This window comes from Crinia signifera, chromosome 4 (assembly GCF_055691185.1).
Source record: "Crinia signifera chromosome 4, ASM5569118v1, whole genome shotgun sequence".
In the NCBI taxonomy this organism is placed as follows: Eukaryota; Metazoa; Chordata; class Amphibia; order Anura; family Myobatrachidae; genus Crinia; species Crinia signifera.
Genome location: NC_139220.1, coordinates 130,238,642 through 130,257,696, shown reverse-complemented (window position 1 = coordinate 130,257,696; position 19,055 = coordinate 130,238,642). Strand labels below are relative to the sequence as shown.

The following is a 19,055-nucleotide window of genomic DNA, read 5'->3' as shown; positions in this document are numbered from 1 at the left end:
GGTCGAGATGAAGGGTTGATCAATAAAAAGGTCCACATGATTTTCTTTTATGATTTTTTTATTTGAAATTTTTATTTTTCTTCACATGGACTCCAATTGAGGAGTGTAAAATGTGGGCAACCTATTGGGGGTCCATGTGTTCAGGTATAGACCCTGACACCATAAAATTTATAAAACTCAAGTCAATCTTTTCATGTGTCAATGTTTCCCACCTTATGTCAATTTTGTCGTTGTGTATGTCAACCTTCTACTGCCAACCTAGACATTGTATTTGAGCTATACCAAATATCAGTGGCGTAACTAGATACATGTGGGCCCCATAGCAAAAGTTTGTAAGGGCCCCTATTCATCACATAATGCTGAAAAATGTATATAGCACATGACACTTTGACAGGCAAAGTGGGCCCCTCTCAGCTCTGGGCCCCATAGCAGCTGCACCCCCTGCTGCACCTATGGTAGTTACGCCCTTGCCAAATATGTTGGGAGCTATTGCATGTAAACTGCTTTTTAATGCTCTTTCAATACTGCACATTATAGTGGGCTCTGTAGGGGTGTTTTGGAGGCAAGGAAATATAAGCACACTCATTGTGTGGTGGACAAGCCTAGTGAATGGAGTTTGGTCACTCCTCCATGAGTCATGTCTTGATTTAGGATTTCACAATGTTGGGAGATAGTACCACATAGTACCACATAGTACCACATAACTTGTTTGCTAACACTAGCATTTACTTTTTCAGGGGCTCTAAGGAGTGTGGGATTTTACCTAAGGGCTGCGGGACAGTCAAAGACTCTACAGGCAGTCCTATTGGCAGGTGCTTCCTCCCTCGGGGGCTGCCAGTCCAAACTGTTATAATCAGAGACCTGGCTTCTTATAGCCACTCCCTCTCTTATCCCTTCCTGTCAAGCCTGCTTCTATGGGCTGCGCTGCAGTCAATGCAGTCCATAGAAGTCTGGGTTTGTGCATGTGCAGTCAATCCTCAGAAGGACTCAACAGTATGTCAGTGGCAGCCCTCCTACTCAACATGGGTAGGAGCCACCACCGGATCTCGAGCACGATCATTTATGTTTTTAACCATGTTTCACGATAATTGGTCATGGTATGCATCAGTGCAATCGTTATTTTCTAGTTGTTATTTGAGAGGCTACCATCTCATAAACATTAACTAACAAAATTCGGCACTTATGTTATATCTGGGCGCCCGATTTTTTTCATTGCATCGCATCGCATGCAATATAGTGGCATACAATTCATGCGATGCGATTTTTCATTGTAAAGACCCGATTTTTTATTGTATAGTCACCCATGGGTGATTTCATACCCCCACTATCCAATTACGCATGGAGTTGATATTATATAGCGAGCCACCGAGCCCGAAGCATGGCAAGCGCAGCGAGCCCCGCGAGGGGACGCAGAATACATGTAAAGTAATCTGCGTCCCCTTGCGGGGCTCGCTGCGCTCACCATGCTTCGGGCTCGGTGGCTCGCTGCGCTCGCCACACTATATAACATCAACTCCATGCGTAGTTGGATAGTGGGGGTATGAAATCACCCATGGTTGACAATACAATTAAAAATCGGGTCTTTACAATGAAAAATCGCTTCGCATTGCATAGCATATACAGTAAACACAAAAAGTAGGATTATACAATTATACAATCATGTGATTAATTTTTTTTTTTTTACAATTAGTTGCTTTTGTAGTGATGTATATTACATTTTATCAATCCATTTAACCTGTTTTCTTTTTTTTTTTGGTCTGTTTGACTTATGACACAGCTTCTAAACTTTATTTATCTTAAAAACATAGTATGGCTTTACCTTTTTCACAGTGTGGTCCATAGAACCCATCCGGACATTCACAGACATGTCTCTCATTACAGAAGCCTCCATTTCTACATCCACCAGGACATTTTGCTTGAAAAAGAGAAAACTAAAGATACTAAATTAAAGTTATTTTTAAATACTCTAAAATATGCAACCCAGCATACGATCTGTATTATATATAATACGAAATACCCCTAATAATGACAGCTAGGAAAATCTTCCCCCCTCCCTATACCTTGCTGCTCCACTGCTGCTTAGGCGGTATCACCAGGACCCAGGCAGTGCTGACTGTGGAGCCAGGGATGGCTTCCCAGCCCTCCCACAGGTTGCGGCCTAGTGCAGGACAAAGCTGGGGACTCAATTTTGGCCGCACTCGTGGCAGCAGGTTCCGGACGTTTCTCCTGCACAACAGGGGCAGCGGACCTCGGTCTGCTCCCGGCCTCAACCCCACCACACCACCGGTGCCGTCCGGGTTCCGGAGGGAGGGCTGCAGCCGGGTACTTTATTTTGGCCGCACTTGCGGCAACAGGCGCCCACGGGTGGGAGCCGGCGACATCAACCACCCAACCATCCCTCCTGCATAATAGGGTGGACCTCGGCCTGTGGCTCCTGGCCTTATCCCCACCACGCCACCAACGCTATCCAGGATCCGGCTTCAGGCAGGAGGCCACAGCACACCATGGGACAAGGGCTCCTCCAGCCACCCGAATTAACCTTTCATTGCCTCCAGGCCTGACTGATCATCCATCCACCAAGGTACTGTGCAATAATACATGTTGCCCTGACTGCAGGGCTTGAGGTCTGTTTGGGCAAGTTGAGGCCTGTTAATTGAAGAAACCTGGGCCTCAATTCTTACAGTGCTGGGTATACCTCCCCATATCCGGACTCTGCTAACCATTATATCACTGTGATCCCTGCTGCTGGGGTTTTATCACCATCAGGTACTACCCTCATACAGCCTAGAGTGATTTCACTTGTCATGTCTCAATACTAGTCCTGATTCATATTCATACTCTTCAGACCTTCTACAACACCCCATTCTATGGCTGCCCCCCTCGATATACACAGCCCATCTGATACATTTGTCTCCCCTATTGAGGGAGAAATGCTGTGTATCTACTGTTTTTTACACTATGTGACTGAACTCTGTTTCTGCACCTTCATGTTTTGAATATATTATTCAGAAAGACTATGGCCGGCTGTTGCACTGTAATGTAATCTGGCCTCTTCCTCTATGTCCTGACGGACCTAAAGTTTTTGCTGCTCTGATCTCCCTTACAATGTGATCTATCCTCCTGCAATATTCTCACACACATAGCCTCCAAATTACTCATCCTACGCTCCTTCACCTGCCTCCTGCAGCATAGCGGGACTTTGGTTTATGAGAAAGTTCTTGGTACCTCTTCAAATGTCCTGTATGGACCAGGCTGTCGACCTCCCCGACGACACCACATATGGACACTCCACTGATTCTGATTGCTCCTTCATTAGATCTTCATCAAGAAATAAACGCAAATCCACCCCTAAACCTGCCCAATCCAAAATGAAGCCTGCTGATATTGCTGCGGTCATTGGCCCCTTGCTGGACAAGAAGCTAGTGGGGCTTAAGGAATCCATTGATTCTACCCTCACCCAAATGACCCAACATTCTCAGCATTTGGACACGGTGGAACAGAGGGTTTCCTCGTTGGAGGCCCACCTTCATACAGCCCAAAGCACTATAGATGTCCAGTCTAAAGATATTGTGGCCCTCCAAGAGAAAATTGATGACCTAGAAAACAGGAGCCTACACAATAATCTGCCAGACGGTGAAGGGCCATGAGTTACTCCACCTCCTATCCCCCTGGCTTCTAGAACAACTAGCCCTTGACCTGAAAGGAATCCCACTAAATATAGAAAGGGCACATCGCATTTGCCCCGACAGACCAAATCCTGAAGGTTATCGAAAGACTGCCACCCTCTCCTACCAAGGTGAACGATTGCTAATTTTTCAGGATTTCTCCAACCTGGTGGCCGCTTAACGCAAGGAGTTCTCACCCGTTTGTAAGCACCTTATTGATTCTAATATCAAATTCTCCTTGCTATACCTGGCTCATCTCCGTGTCTTTATGGATAGGAAACCGCTCTTTGACAATCTGGAGGAGGTGAAGGCCCACTTTTCTATCCCGGACCCTTGAAGCTTTTTCCTCCCCTGTTATTCTGCTGGGTTAAATTTTTACGCTAGCTTGTCTTTTTGCTAGAGCTTACTACTGTATGTCTACTATTAACATCGCATGCTAATACTCTGTTCATCTTTATTAATGTTGGCTATGATGTGTGAATATTTATCACAAGCTATTACTGGTTAGGCGACCGTTAGGTCTATTTGCATTTTTGATATTAATGTTTTTCTTGTTAGTTTTTATAGCAGTTTTTGCCCATCTCGACCCCAGGCCCATCCCCTCTATGGGATTCCCCCCCTTTGCTCACTGAGACAGAGGGGGTTTCCTTCCTATTCCTATTTCTTATTACTTACTGATCCCACCCATGGGGGTTGGTTGATATGACTGACCAAGCTCCTTCATCCACACCTCATAGGGGAGCTATCCCTTTTCTTTCATTTAACATTGTATTATGGAATGTAGAGGGCCTAAACCACCCAGTTAAATGATGAAAGGTTCTTTCACATCTCTCTCGTATGTCTCCACACATAGTTTTTTTTACAGGAAACACACTGGCATCCTTTGCTCAAATCTCCTTGGCTTGGGGATTATTTTTTAAGCTCCTTACACACCTATGCTACCTCTTCCCTGAACTTGCCCTTTCAACTTAATGAATCCTGGGCGATATTAGGGTATGTCATGGATCAACTCTCTGTCCCTAAACATGATAAGAAACTCCTAGTGATTCTATCAGCGGTTGGCAGGAAAGCCATCCTACAGCAGTGGATACACACTTCAGCCCCCTCTTTAGAAATGGCAACCTCTAGACTACTTTTTTTATTTACCATGGACTGGCCGGAGACGTCCCTTCATAAAGAATCCATGACCTCAGCCCTATATAAATGCTGGGACAAATATATTCAAACCCTTCTTCTTAGGACTAAAACGGCAATAAGGGAATGTTTCCAGTCCACCTCATGGTATAATTTGCAACTTCTCCAAAATAACTATCTAATACTCCTCACACCACCCTTGTCTCTTCTCTCTCTCCTTCCCTCTCTTACTTTTCCTTTCCTTTAACTCTCCTTTTCCTTCTCCTGCTGGACGGCTAGATCAGTCCATGGATAAGTTGATGGCTTGGTTCTGGGAACGGGCGAATGTTATATTTTGTTTTGTTAGGTTTTATTTTGCTGTCTGTTTTACCCCTTTGTCCCATGTTATTGTTATGGTGTGATGCCTTTTATAGGATTGATCTGTGACATCCTCCTTATTTCCTCTTTTTATGCGGCTGTCATCGTCAATCCTACAGTAATATATTTAATATTACCATTTAGAAATTGGGGCCACCATGTTATGTCCCTAATCTTTTCAATTTAACTTTATTGATATTTGTTTGGAAAATTTTGAAAATTGTGGGTTGTTCCTAATCTACTACTACTGTCCCATATCTTCTTTATTTGTATGCTATGTGATTGGTGAGGATCAATAAAATATATATATATATATATATAAAAAAAAAAAAAGAATAATGATATATAGATCAAAAAGGTCCTGTTAAATCAAATAAATTGTAACTTCCCACAGTTGTGGATTTCATATGAACCATGAAACTAGATGAGAAATAAAGTGGGTCTACAAGGGATATGTTGCTTTGTTTTTCAATATACTATTTTTTCAGAATCTGTATGTTTTGTTTTTTCGGTACTTGTTTAGTTTCACGGCGGCAGTTTATGCTACATTTGAAGCTACGCTAATAGTGTAGCCCAACGGCTGACTTACTTGTGTAGTTTCAAGGCGGCAGGCTAAGCTACATTATCAGCATAGGCTGCCGCCGTTAAACTACACAAGTGTTGCTGGGAACTGCATCTCTGTCCCCGGCGTCCCTGGCAAGCCTAGTCAGCACCTCTCTCACACTGCTGGCGCCAGCATGATCCCCTCTCTTTGGCAGAGAGGGATCATGCTGGCGCCAGCAGAGAGGCGCTCCATCTTTTTCAGACAAAGGAGTGCTCCTGTGTCTCATTAGCTATTGCGGCAGGGTACATCAACCCTGGGGACAGCGTTATGGGTTCTGTAGCGTGTGCATCTCCTTTCCAAAGTGGGGGTGCGGACGCAAGTGCGTAAGTTCATTCACAATGAAGGAGGCATTTGCCAGTGCTCCATGTTACATACTGGAAAATGCCTCCTTTTGAATCCCCCACTATCCATGGCAGCCAGAAGCGTGGCGAGCAGACGCGGTACGCGTCCTCACGACCTTTCCATACCGCCTCTATCCATGTCGGCATGGAGTTGATCTAATAAAGTGTGGCAAGCGCAGTGAGCCACCGAGCCCGAAGCATGGCAGATTACTTTGCATGTATTCCACGTCCCCTCGCGGGGCTTGCTGCGCTCCCCACGCTTCGGGCTTGGTGGCTCGCTGCGCTCGCCACACTTTATAAAGTCAACTCCACGCCAACGTGGATAGTGGGGGTATAAAATGGTTGGTAGGACGCAGAACGTGTGCGCTCGCCTCGCTTCAGGCTGGCATGGATAGTGGGGGTGTTTCAGGAACACATTCACACCTGCCATATCATACACCTGAGACAGCAAGTTGAAGAGTGTCAGCTTATTAGCAGCCATGACTGAAGTATGTCTGCCTGTCACACGCTGACTAGAACTGCCTATGCTGACTAGCTGAACACACTAAGCTACTTCTGACTGATTACGCTGACTACTACGCTGACTAGCTGGTCACGCGGAACACACTACGCTACTTCTAACTGACTACGGAACACACTACGCTACCTCTGACTGACTACGCTGACTATGCTGGTCGAGGGTACACGATGCCGATTCTGAAAGGGACGCTACGCTAAGTACGTAACTGCCGCCATGAGACTAAACAAGTACCATTTTATTTCTCTACAGGAGGATTGCAGGTACCACCAGGTCTTGGATGCTAGGGAGTAGTTACAGGGATGGTGACATGATGGAGTGCTGCAGTCCAAATAGTAGAAGGGGGCTGGGGCAGGATAAAGTGGAGGATGGAACGAGGCAGATTGGGGAGAGGAGACACAGCAGGAGACATAGCAACCTCTTTAAAATTGACATCTTTTTTTACATCTTTTTTGCTTTGCAGACGCAGGGAAAAGCCACTCAAAGGCCCTTATACTGGTTCACTCACAAAAGAGAATTCCTTCTGAAATGGACAAAACTATGTGCACTACAGGTGGGGCAGATGTAACGTGTCCGCAAATGAATATTAAAGTCCATTTTTTGGCTAGCCAAAAAAAAAAACAGCCTTAAAAATGCACACTAATCGGCTATTTTAGAGTTGGACATATGTAAAGATTATCAGTTGTGCAAGCTACATGTACCCACACTAGACCTAAACTGAAACAATCCATCTTACTGCATACAATACTGTTTTACTTGTCGATGTTTGTAATTTATCAAATCATCTGCTCATGCAGTTTAAATTATATAGGAAAAACTGATAGAAAATTTAAAGAACGCATGGGTGGACATCGCTCTAAATAATTGCTACAGCTTGAGGCCTGCTGGATCTATAAAATGGATGTGCTATCTCCAAAAGGTCTTAATGAGAATTTTTCGTTCTCCGTTTTTAAGTGAGGTATTCATGTATTCTTTCTAGGTTGTTGCATTTATTATGTATCGGTTTATTATGTATCTAATTTTGTTCTGATTTAGTAATGTATACTGGTAATATGTTCATTTGTATGTATTCACTGTGCTACTTCTTTGTTTAACAGTTGCTATGGTGATCCCTCTTGCAGTCTCCTGGCTGATGCCGCTGACTAAGCAGACGTTACCTGATGATGTCCCCCCCCCCGGCGCGATAGGATGGGTGCGTGGTCCTATTCCTGCACGCTTCTTTCTGTCTTGGTGGTTCCTATAAAGGTATGTTTCTTTTGTATTTTATTTGTATCCTGAAGACAAATTATATTTGAAACGTTGATACAGCTACACGTCTGTTGCGTGTTTCTTTGAAGTCATTACAAAGGTTGGAGTACCGCACCATCAGCGCCTATATATTATCTACCTATCTATCTATCTATCTATCTATCTATCTATCTATATATATATATATATATATATATATATATATATATATATATATATATATATATATATATATACATAGACGGGGAGGCGCGGCACACATGGCTGGAAGAATCTGCAAACATCAGTGTACCGTGCAGCTCTTCCAGCCGTGTGTGTCGCGCCTCCCCCGTCTATGTACAGATGGGTCAGGTCCCATCCTTGCTGGCGGGTCGCCAGAACGTCAGCGCTGGCGACCCGCCAGCAGCCACGCCAGCGAATACACTGAGACGCGCGTGCGTCTCACGCCCACGCGCGTCTCAGTCTCCGTCGCCAGCGCGACGGAAACCCTGTCCGTCTCCGCCTCAGGTAGACGGACAGGGTTAGGGGGGGTTAGGGGGGGTGCGGGCAGGCGGCGGGGACCCCGGGTTACCGCCGGCAAGCCGACGAGGACCCGGGGGAACGGATGGAAGCGCCGTCAGAAGGGGACGCGCGCGCCTCTCGTGCGCGCGCGTCCCCTTCTCACCATCGCCATGGCGCTGGCGGGGGATGGCGGCTGGCGACGCCAGCGCCATCCCCTGCCAAGATGGGACCAGACCCATCTGTAACTATATCCAGCGAGGGCACCCGGTAAAGTAACCTTGAATAGCGGTGGAGCATTGGTGTGTGCCGGTCTAGTGTACTCATATATATATATATATATATATATATATATATATATATATATATATATATATATATATATATATATATATATATTATAGTAGCTGGCACTCAACTCCGTGGGTTAAACTGGCCCGGTGCCTTCAGCAGTAGTGCAGTACAAACTGCCCCATTTACAACGGGATGCAGTTAAAATCCCGGCGGTCGGGATCCCGGCGTTCAGAATCCCGACGCCGGAATCCCGACCGCCGAAATGCCGACACATTCTCCCTCCTGGGGTGTCCACGACACCCCTGGAGGGAGAATAAATTAGTGTGCCGAGCGTAGCGAGGCACCGGGCCCGCTGCGTGGCGAGCGCAGCGAGCCCGCAAGGGAGGGCGATCCACGTCCCCCCCTTGTCGGCATTTCGGCTGTCGGGATTCCGGCGTCGGGATTCTGAACGCCGGGATCCCGACCGCCGGGATTCAATACTGAATCCATTTACAACAACATAGAAACCGTGGCACTCGGGACTTAGCTTGAAAGAACAACACGTTCTTTCCCCTGAGTGGCTACGTGTTGTTCTTTCAAGCTAAGTCCCGAGTGATAGATAGATAGATAGATAGATAGATAGATAGATAGATAGATAGATAGATAGATAGATAGATAGATAGATAGGGCACTACAGTAATCAGACTCAGAAAATAACACATTTCCAGCCTACTAAACCTAGATTACTGTAAATACTAAATGTACTGTATTCTAACTTCTCAAAGGAATTAGAGATATTCTTCAGAATAATCCATTACAGTATCATTAAACTATCTGCAAAAGTTCTTACTAAAACTGACTAAAATTGGACTAAAACTGGGATCCACTGACTAAATCTTGTCTAAAACAAAACAAAAAAAGAGACAAAAATTTGATTTTAAACCAACAAATATTATGTAAGCGATTAAAAAGAAATTTCAATTCTTTGTCAAAAAATAGCTTCACAGTATTAACAGTAAATGCTAAAATCACATTATTTACTGTATTTATACCAGTATAATAATGCAATAAAGTCTCACATAGACAGACAGAATAGTGTTTGACACTGTTATTAATAAGTGCAAATATTTTCCATATAAAATGTAATTGGATACAAACAGAAATGAAATAAGACTAAATAAAAACATATGTTCAACTCTTTAAAAATCCAATCTTCTTTTCTACAAAGACCAAATTAAAATAAACAATAATGCAAATAGATGTCCATAACTTTGTATCATATAGTTGCTGAGTATTGGGAAGGCAAATATACAGTAAACCAATAAGAACGAAGTAGCTAGGTAATGATAATATAATCAGGGGTGCAGATAAATGAGCAGGAGCAGGTACAGTTTACCTAGGCAGTGTACGGAAGGTGTAAACATGCCCCTAGGGTGCTGTGACACGTGGTTAGTACTGAACAAGTAGTAATAGCCACAATCTTTTCCGATGACCACCCCAGCTCCCAAGTGCATAAGCTATCTGGTATTCTGGGTGGCGCTGACATAAACATTACATATTGTTGCATCAGCACTCCTGAATTTTCAGGAGATACATATCTAGATACAGTAATTGTATGTACGTGTACAGGTTCATGTCAAATTGTCTTACATTTAAGTGAATTTACTCTACTTACTCCACTTATGATTGTCTGCTCTTTCACCTCCTTATTCCATTCCAGCCGTAAGGAGAACCAAGTCAACAATGTGTAAAAGTCTACAAATGGTGTATGCCTGTGTGCAGTATGGAAAAGTGTATATTATGCACAATATATACATAAGCCCCTAAAACTCTACTTATGAGAGGTGCGTCTGTTTGAAGAAGCAATATTTTAAGCTGCCATCCAGTAAGGCTTAGCTAAGCAATCAATGATGTTAGCAATATGATAAACAGGGTTTTTTTTTAGTTACCTTGCTGGCATGTCTTGAAAAAGATGGCATTTTGTGGTGTTTGAAGAATCACATTGCCTTCTGAATTCATCACAATTACATTAACTTCAAAGGCTGCCACTCCATCCTGATTGCCAAGGCATGGAAAACCAACCTGTACAACTAAAGCAAAACAATATAATTGGCCCAAATTATTATAAACCATGACCAACTGTAGGTAGAAAATCCAATTGTAAAAAAAAAAAAATGTATTAAAGAAAAAAAATCATAGATATTAACTAGACACATTTGGTGAAATGTAATAGGGTGAGAGATTTGCTAAGAAATCTTAAATTTTTTTACACTGTTTGATTTTGCAGCGTAAATGATTGCCGCTTTAAAAATACTGGAGATTTCTTACCAAATCTCTCACTTTCTGATTCTCTCATCCTATTACATTTCACCCATAATACGTTACAAAACATCAAGTTGAGGTAAACAGGGCAAATACATCAGTATCCAGGATTCCTATACTGTCTAATATGCTGCTTTCACATTGCCTAAACGTTTAAGACCCGGTATTTCGAAACAGTATTTAATACGGGTCTGAGACACTTAACCCCTTTCACATTGCAGGTGAAAAACGTTTCAAATAGCATTTAATACCATTCACACATTCAACCCGTTCAACCCGTTTAACCCCATAGAAATGGCTCTGAAACGGGTAGGACTCTGCTTTTTAACCTTTTAACAAATACCGGTATTTGTTAAACGGTTAAAGCACCCTGAGCTTTCACACTGCAGCTCTACCCATTTTTAAAGGCTAAAAAAATGCCAATTTACTGTTTAAGAACTCCAGTGTGAAAGGGGTATCAACGTCAGTTAAATACGAAAGTGCAGGATTTTCATGAAGGCATTGCTCAGCAAAAAATATTATACAAATTTGTCCTATTTTTATAATTAAAAATAGAAGATCTGGAGATGGTAGGGGAACTGGGTCCTCTCAAATCTCCAGAAAAAATCTGGCACTGTTCAAAAAAGGATTTTATAGTATACTCAATGTATTGAAAATTTTAAATATATAAACCATGCTTCTCTCCTGCAGCAGGTGTGAGAGCTTGCTAAGCTCTAAGCATTGGACCAACAGGAAAGAAAATTGACACTGCGCTGGAGGGGAGAATGTGTATTTAAATACTTCACACTGATTTCAAGGACACAGGACACGCTGCTGATACAAATTAATTATTTATATATATATATATATATATATACAATCCAGCAGACCGGCACCCTCCTTCAATAGTAACTGCCGCGGTGCTAGGAAACAGTGTTTAAATATCGATTCCAACAACCTGCACCCACGGACTTGCTTCAGCAAAAAAGACTCATACCAAACATGCTCTTGTGGACAAGCTTTCGGGCTTTATTGCCCTTTGTCAGGTCAGCAGCATACAAATTACAAAGTGCAAATATCTCACCTTATATCCCCTAGTGCCATTTTATATGTTCGCTATTGAAGAGGAGATGTTTTTTAACAGGGATGTTCGTGACAGGATCTTTTATTATAAAAGATATATAGACGACATCCTGTTATTATGGTCTGGTTCAGCCTTTGATTTTTCTGAATTTGTGGACAAATTGAACAACCTTGATTGCCCTATTAAGTATACTCATCAAATGAGTTTGGAAGAGATAGACTTCCTTGATGTAAAAATTGTAATACAAGAGGGTAAAATTGCTACTAGGCTGTTCACAAAATTAACAGACAGGAATACACTGCTGAGAGCTGAAAGTTATCATCCCCCTGCAACCATCAAGAGCCTTCCATATTCCCAATTCCTCAGAGCAAGAAGGATACACAGTGAGGAACAGGAATATGAGAAGTGCCTTGATGAGATGTCTGCCAAATTCAAAACAAGAGGATATTCTGATGAGATAATTGCAGGAGCTAGGAGTAAAATACAAGGGGTCTCTAGACAAATATCCCTAACTCCACCTCCCAAAAAAGATAGGAAAGTGCCCAATCGTATGCATTGGGTACAGCATTTTGACACCGCCCATCAAGCCATTAAAACCACATCTAGGTCTCTGTGGCCTATTATTCAATCTGACAAGGAACTCATGAGTCTAAAACATTCAACCTTAATGCCCTGTTATAAACGGGGGAAAAATATCAAAGATTGGCTGGTACATTCAGATATCACTGAGCACATGCAACGTGATGAGAGAGTTCTAAGGAGAAGTCCAGGGTGCTATAAGTGCACAGGTTGCACTACATGCCAGCACATGATAGCAACAAAAAATTTTTTTCATATACACACGAGAAGAAAATATGTGATTAAACATATATTGACATGTAGTACTACCTACGTGATCTATATGGTAAAGTGCCCGTGTGGGCTGTGCTACATTGGCAAAACCATCCGGGCCTTTAAGGAACGGATGGCTATGCACAGGACCTCCATTAGAGCTGCGTTATCTGGAAAGCCATCTGATCAACCACTGGCAAGGCATTTTGCTGAATTTAAACATAATCTTGCCAGTTTTAAACATATTATCATAGATCATGTACCAGAGAATAAAAGAAGAGGAGATAGACATAAAACTTTATTGCAGCTAGAATCAAAGTGGATTCACTACTTAGATACAGTTAAACCAAGAGGATTAAATGACCACTTGAATCTAGCTGTTTTCCATTAATGACAATGTTGTGTGATTATGAGATTAATGCTCCCTGTTTTAGAATCATAAAATTCAGTTCTTCATCTATTTGCACACAGTACTTCTGTTTGTACATTTTTATATATACACGGTTTGCACTGTAAAAACGGTATTGTTTATGTATGTTCAATGTATTGGTTTATGTATTCCAGAAACCTCCGTCTGAAGCCGGGTTACCATGGTAACGTGACGCCGGCGACGCAGAGCATGAGGAGTGCACCATTGAGTTCCGGTGAGAGCGGGACAACGTGGGGATGCACCCGGAAGTGACTGCGGCGTGTGGGGCGGACCAGTGGTGGCCGTGACGGACGGAAGGGATATGGCACTAGGGGATATAAGGTGAGATATTTGCACTTTGTAATTTGTATGCTGCTGACCTGACGAAGGGCAATAAAGCCCGAAAGCTTGTCCACAAGAGCCTGTTTGGTATGAGTCTTTTTTGCTGAAGCAAGTCCGTGGGTGCAGGTTGTTGGAATCAATATATATATATATATATATATATATATATATATATATATATAGTCATTTTCATGTGTGCGGCACTCCGTAGGTATGCAGATTGTAATAAGCAGGGAATTCCGGTGCCCTCCGTGAAAAAACCCCTGCACTCTGCAGGCGCCTATGCAAACAACGTGGATACGGCGGCACTCGGATGGAGACAAAAGAGACAGGAGACCTTGTTTCCCGACGTTTCAAACCTCAGTAGGTTTTTTATCAAGGTGCAATAGACCTTATATATAGGGAAACAAAGATATATATAGGGAAACAAAGAGGCGGCACTCGGAGACGGTGGTAAATGTCAAAAACCCCCTAAGGTGGTTTAATGTGACATAGGCGCATTTCTTGTCACGTAAGAAAGGCTGTCACAAATGCCTCGGATTCACAACATGTGGATACATGCTGATGGGGAATTTCATTCTACACCCCCACTCAGGGAAGAAATTCTATATCAACAAAGCCCTCACTTGTACATCCAGGTTCGTAGTATACAGGCTCTTCTGCCCATGTGGCTGGGCAAGACGGAGCGACAGTTCCGCGAGCGAATGGCCCAACATCGGACAGCCATCAGGGCAGCCATAGCCAGCGGCACGAGTGAACAACCAGTGGCAGGCCACTTTGCCCAGTTGCAGCACGGAGTAGCCACCATGCGACACAAGATCATCGACCAGGTTTTGCCATCTCCCAGAGGAGGCAACAGGGGGAAGACCCTGCTTCAGCTGGAAGCTAAATGGATTTTTCGTCTGGACACTGTGCAACCTAAGGGACTAAACCAATCCCTGTGGCTAGGATGCTTCCTTTGAAATGACACACACCTAGAAGTCCGTGCATTCATGGCAGTGAAGCACTGCCATACTTACTGCAGACGCACGGGTCCACCTGATTAACCACCCTATTACCCATTAGGCAGAGGCAGCAGTTACGGGTCACACTGGGGGTAGTTACTGCTGGCAGGTAGATTGCACAGCAATACAGTAGGACATCCCTATGGCGAGCGCAGCGAGCCACTGAGCCCGAAGCGTGGTGAGCGCACGCGGATACCTGTGAAGCCCGCGAAGGGACGCGTTTACCTGTGAATGTATCCGCGTCCGCTCGCAACACTATTCTATTCTCAACTCCACGCCGACGTGGATAGTGGGGGTATGAAAAGGTCGTAGGATGCGTACCGCCGCACCTCGCGGGCTCGCTGCGCTCGCCATGCTTCGGGTTCACGTTTATAGTGGGGGGGTGGCGTGGGGGTGCATTTAACATTGTAAGCACCCATTAGGGTGCTTATACGATTTTTTATCGTATAGGGGGTCAAAATCGCATCGCATCGCATGCCATCGGGTACATGGCATGCGATGCGATGCGATACGTTCATCGTACGACGGACATCGGGGGCGCCGCCAAAATACACAAGTACCTAATACTCCTCTCACAATAATATGGTCATAAGTAAATCATGACACTATGGTCAGAAGGCCAAATGGCAAAGCATAAATGTTCCTAATGAATATAAATCTAGGATAGATTTCCCTTTATAGTCAATTGTTGGAAACACCATATGAAATAGTCAGATATGTATGTACTAAGTATAAATAGATGTGCTAAAGTAATCGCAATAGTTATCATTCAGTTGATGCCATTTGCAAACTAATGGGGTTATTCAATCCCTGACGCTATTTCTGACAGGGAAAATAGTGACGGTGACCATTCAGTGCTGTCGTTTCCGAAAGCTTTGAAAAGGGCAGATCAATAGAATGGACCCCACTTTAAAAGCAGTCGGCCCAGTGGATTGTCGAGATCACAGCTGGATCTCGACAATCCACAGCCTTTTTCGCTGACACGCCCCCCTTTTCAATGATTGGCAGGCGGGGCATAAAATCCTGTCTGCTGATAAACTGGTGAGCAGAACCAAAACGGGTCAGGGTCCCGACTGTCGGGACGTACCAACAATTGGGACCAGGGATTGAATAAAAAATCTAAAGTACTTAGTTCTATTTAGCTATTTTAAGCCACAATACTTTAAATATTTAAATAGATTTTGCTGATGGTTCATATTATTATTAGGTACTTGTTTCCTAGCACGGCGCCCGTCGTGGTAGATCGCATACCTTAAGTTAAGGTAACTTAAGGTATGCAATGGACGCAATTTTCTGTAAATTAAGTGATTTTATTGCCGGCAAGGAGAAAATCGCGTTGATCGCGTCCATCGCATGCCATTATAATGGCATGCGATGCGACCGACGTGATCAACGCGATTTTACATAGGGCTCAATGTTAAATTAGCTTTCAATGATAAAATTGCGTTGATCGCGTCCATCGCATGCCATTATAATAATTATAATTATAATTGTCATGCGATGCGATCAACGTTATAAAGTGTGGCGAGCGCAGCGAGTCACTGAGCCCGAAGCGTGGCGAGCGCAGCGAGCCCCGCGAGGGGACGCGTATACCTGTGAAGTTATGCGCGTCCCCTTGCGGGGCTCGCTGCGCTCGCCACGGTTCGGGCTCGGTGGCTCGCTGCGCTCGCCACACTTTATAAAATCAACTCCACGCCGACGTGGATAGTGAGGGTATAAAAAGGTCGGAGAACGCGTATTGCCGCCGCTCGCGGGCTCGTTGCGCTCGCCACACTTCGGGTTGGCGTCAATAGTGGGGTGGCGTTAACAATGGGGGGCCATTTCACCCATGGGGGGGGGGGTATGCAATTAAAATTGGGGTTTTGGGGGCTTTTTCATTGGGCCCAATGTAAAATTGTGTCTCAGGGACCATTTTACATTGATTCCAATGTAAAAATCGCGTCGATCGCATCGCATGCGATTTGGTTGCATGCGATGCCGTCAACGCAAATTTTTAGGTCCCGATGCTTGAGATAAAAATCGCTGGCGCTGTGCTAGGAAACAAGTACCTATTATTATTATTATTATTATTATTAATAACTGGATACCAGAGTACTAGGTAAAACAAATGGTCTTGCCTGTATTGATCTATAGATACATTTAAATTAAAATTATTTCCTTACCAAAATCAATTTAGGAGACACCATATCTGGACTGCGTTTCAAATATTTCCCCTTGTTCTCTTTCATGTCCCATTAAAATACACATTGGCTAAAACCTCATCCTGTTATTCAGCTATAAATAGCACGTAAGTCATGTTCTGATTACAGTGTATTGGGCCCACACATCAGACTAAACACATGCTGCGATGCACTGTAATGTTTCATGGTGAATAATGAACTTGTAGCACACATTTCCGATACTGCCATCTTGAGACCCAAAAGCTAATTGCATGCTAATTTAGTTTAAAAAGTATAGATTTTAGTATGGACACAAAAAGATAATATGCCATACAAATAAAGTTACATTAAATTGGAAATTGCTGATTTTCCCACACATATGGCAGCCACTGAGTATATACAATATATACGCATAATAATTAAAATATATACAGTAAATTACATTTATTTATATTAAAAACAATAAAAATAGTAAAGCACATTAGAAACTTTGTCATTTCAAGCATCTATTTAATTATATTAATCAGCTACCTTATTAGCTAGTATTTTGCACTTTTTTAGGGTGCACAAGCCTTTCTTACCTCCAGCTGGTGTTGTTTCCTAGCATGCAGCTGTGGAGGGAAATCTGAGAAAAGGTTTCTACTTGTCTCCCAGACCTTTAGTGCAGTACACAACTCAGAAGCACATTAAGACAAGGCTTCTCCCCAATATAGGTACAGCATAACGCGTTTCTCCACCTTAATCACATCTCAACGTAATATCTTTGATTGCCTGCACATGTGTTTAATTTTACATAACCCACTTAAGATGTGTATGGCAGACAGTGTAAGAAGGATATGAAAGTAAAGTCTCATAATTTATCTGACCACTTAGTAAACGTAAGTGTGCATTTAGTGGGATTAATCAGTTTTTGGTGTATTCGGTAGTACAAGAACATTGGCCCGAGGACATCTCTGCCATTAGGCAGCTTTAGGCCACTTTAGGCAGATGCTTAGGGGCATCACAGTCTGGGGGCACCCCCCAGTCTTTTACAAAATTAAGGAGGACTCTAAGAGAGACATCCTTGTTGAGCTAAATGCAAACGGGTATCTGGTCCTTGGGTCGACAATGTCTATTTCGACAGTCACTAGGTTGACCACTATTTGTCGACAGTGACTAGGTTGATGTCTAAGAATGGTCGACATACCCTAGGACGACAATGGTAGAATGTCGACACAAGCTTATGGTTGACATGTTCATGGTCAACACTCAAATGATCAACACACATTTTTCATGTTTTTTTTTGGTTTAGACGGACTTGGTTAATACTTTACTATCCTAGTCAGCATAGAGTTAGATTATAATATTGTGAGGAGTGCAGAGAGGCAATGCGCCAAAAGCATGGCGAGCGCAGAGAGCAACGCGCCAAAAGCAATGAGAGTGCAGTGAGCCATGCGCGGGGACACGGTACACTTATAGTGTGCATGTCAACATAGATACCAAAAAAACATGAAAACACAGTGTTGACATTTTGAGTGTCGTCCATTTACATGTCGACCTTAAAATTGGGTTGACACTCATCCACTTCAAAGGTTGAATTTTGATCAACCAGTTAATCAATTAAGCAAAAGTCATTATCAATCGGGTCCCATGTATGCTGTGGGAAGCACATGGCAGGTAGCACAGCCAGGTTTTCATGTGTGCTGTGGAATGCATTGGGCAGGTAGCGCAGCCGAGTCTCCAGGTGCGTCGAAGTAAAGCCTAGATTCCATGTTTGCTTTGTAATGCATAAAGCAAGTACCACAGCTGTGTCTCTGTGTGCATGGAAGGAAGCACGGGGCAGGTAGTAGTCAGCAGGAGCGTAACTAGATATTCGTAGGCCCCATAGCAAAAGTTTGTAAGGGCCCCTACTGTATGTACCAAATAATGGCGATAAATGTATATAGCAAATATAACTTATACAGGAAAGCTGGGCCCCCTTCAGCTCTGGGCCCCATAGCAGCTGCACCCCTTGCTCCTATGGTAGTTACGCCCTTGGTAGTCAGGTCTCCACGTGTGTCATCAGAGGGACATGGTGGAACTTAAGACACTGAATAGTTGTGCAACATGCATTGTGGGAAACACCGCCCTCAGGACAGCAGGCAGGTGGTGTGGTTCTCCAACCACTTCTATGCAGGGATTCTGTGATCTGAATAAAGCCGGTTTCTGGTGGGGATGACCTATGGGAACAATCAGTCTTGGTGCTGCCATGCCCTGGCACAAGTTTGAGGACTCCCGGAGCGAGCCCTTTCTTGCCCTTCCCTTCCTCT

At 43.5% G+C, this 19,055-nt stretch overlaps 1 protein-coding gene across 1 annotated transcript in view; it reads right to left on the bottom strand.

Moving 5' to 3' along the window:
• WIF1 (Wnt inhibitory factor 1) overlaps positions 1-19,055 on the bottom strand; it is a 69,845-nt gene that overhangs the window by 14,038 nt on the left and 36,752 nt on the right. The window contains exons 4-5 of the mRNA XM_083179671.1: positions 10,587-10,727; positions 1,820-1,915 (exon numbers count right to left, since the gene is read on the bottom strand). Coding sequence (XP_083035797.1) covers positions 1,820-1,915; positions 10,587-10,727 — 237 coding nt within the window. The remainder of the gene's footprint in view (positions 1-1,819; positions 1,916-10,586; positions 10,728-19,055) is intronic.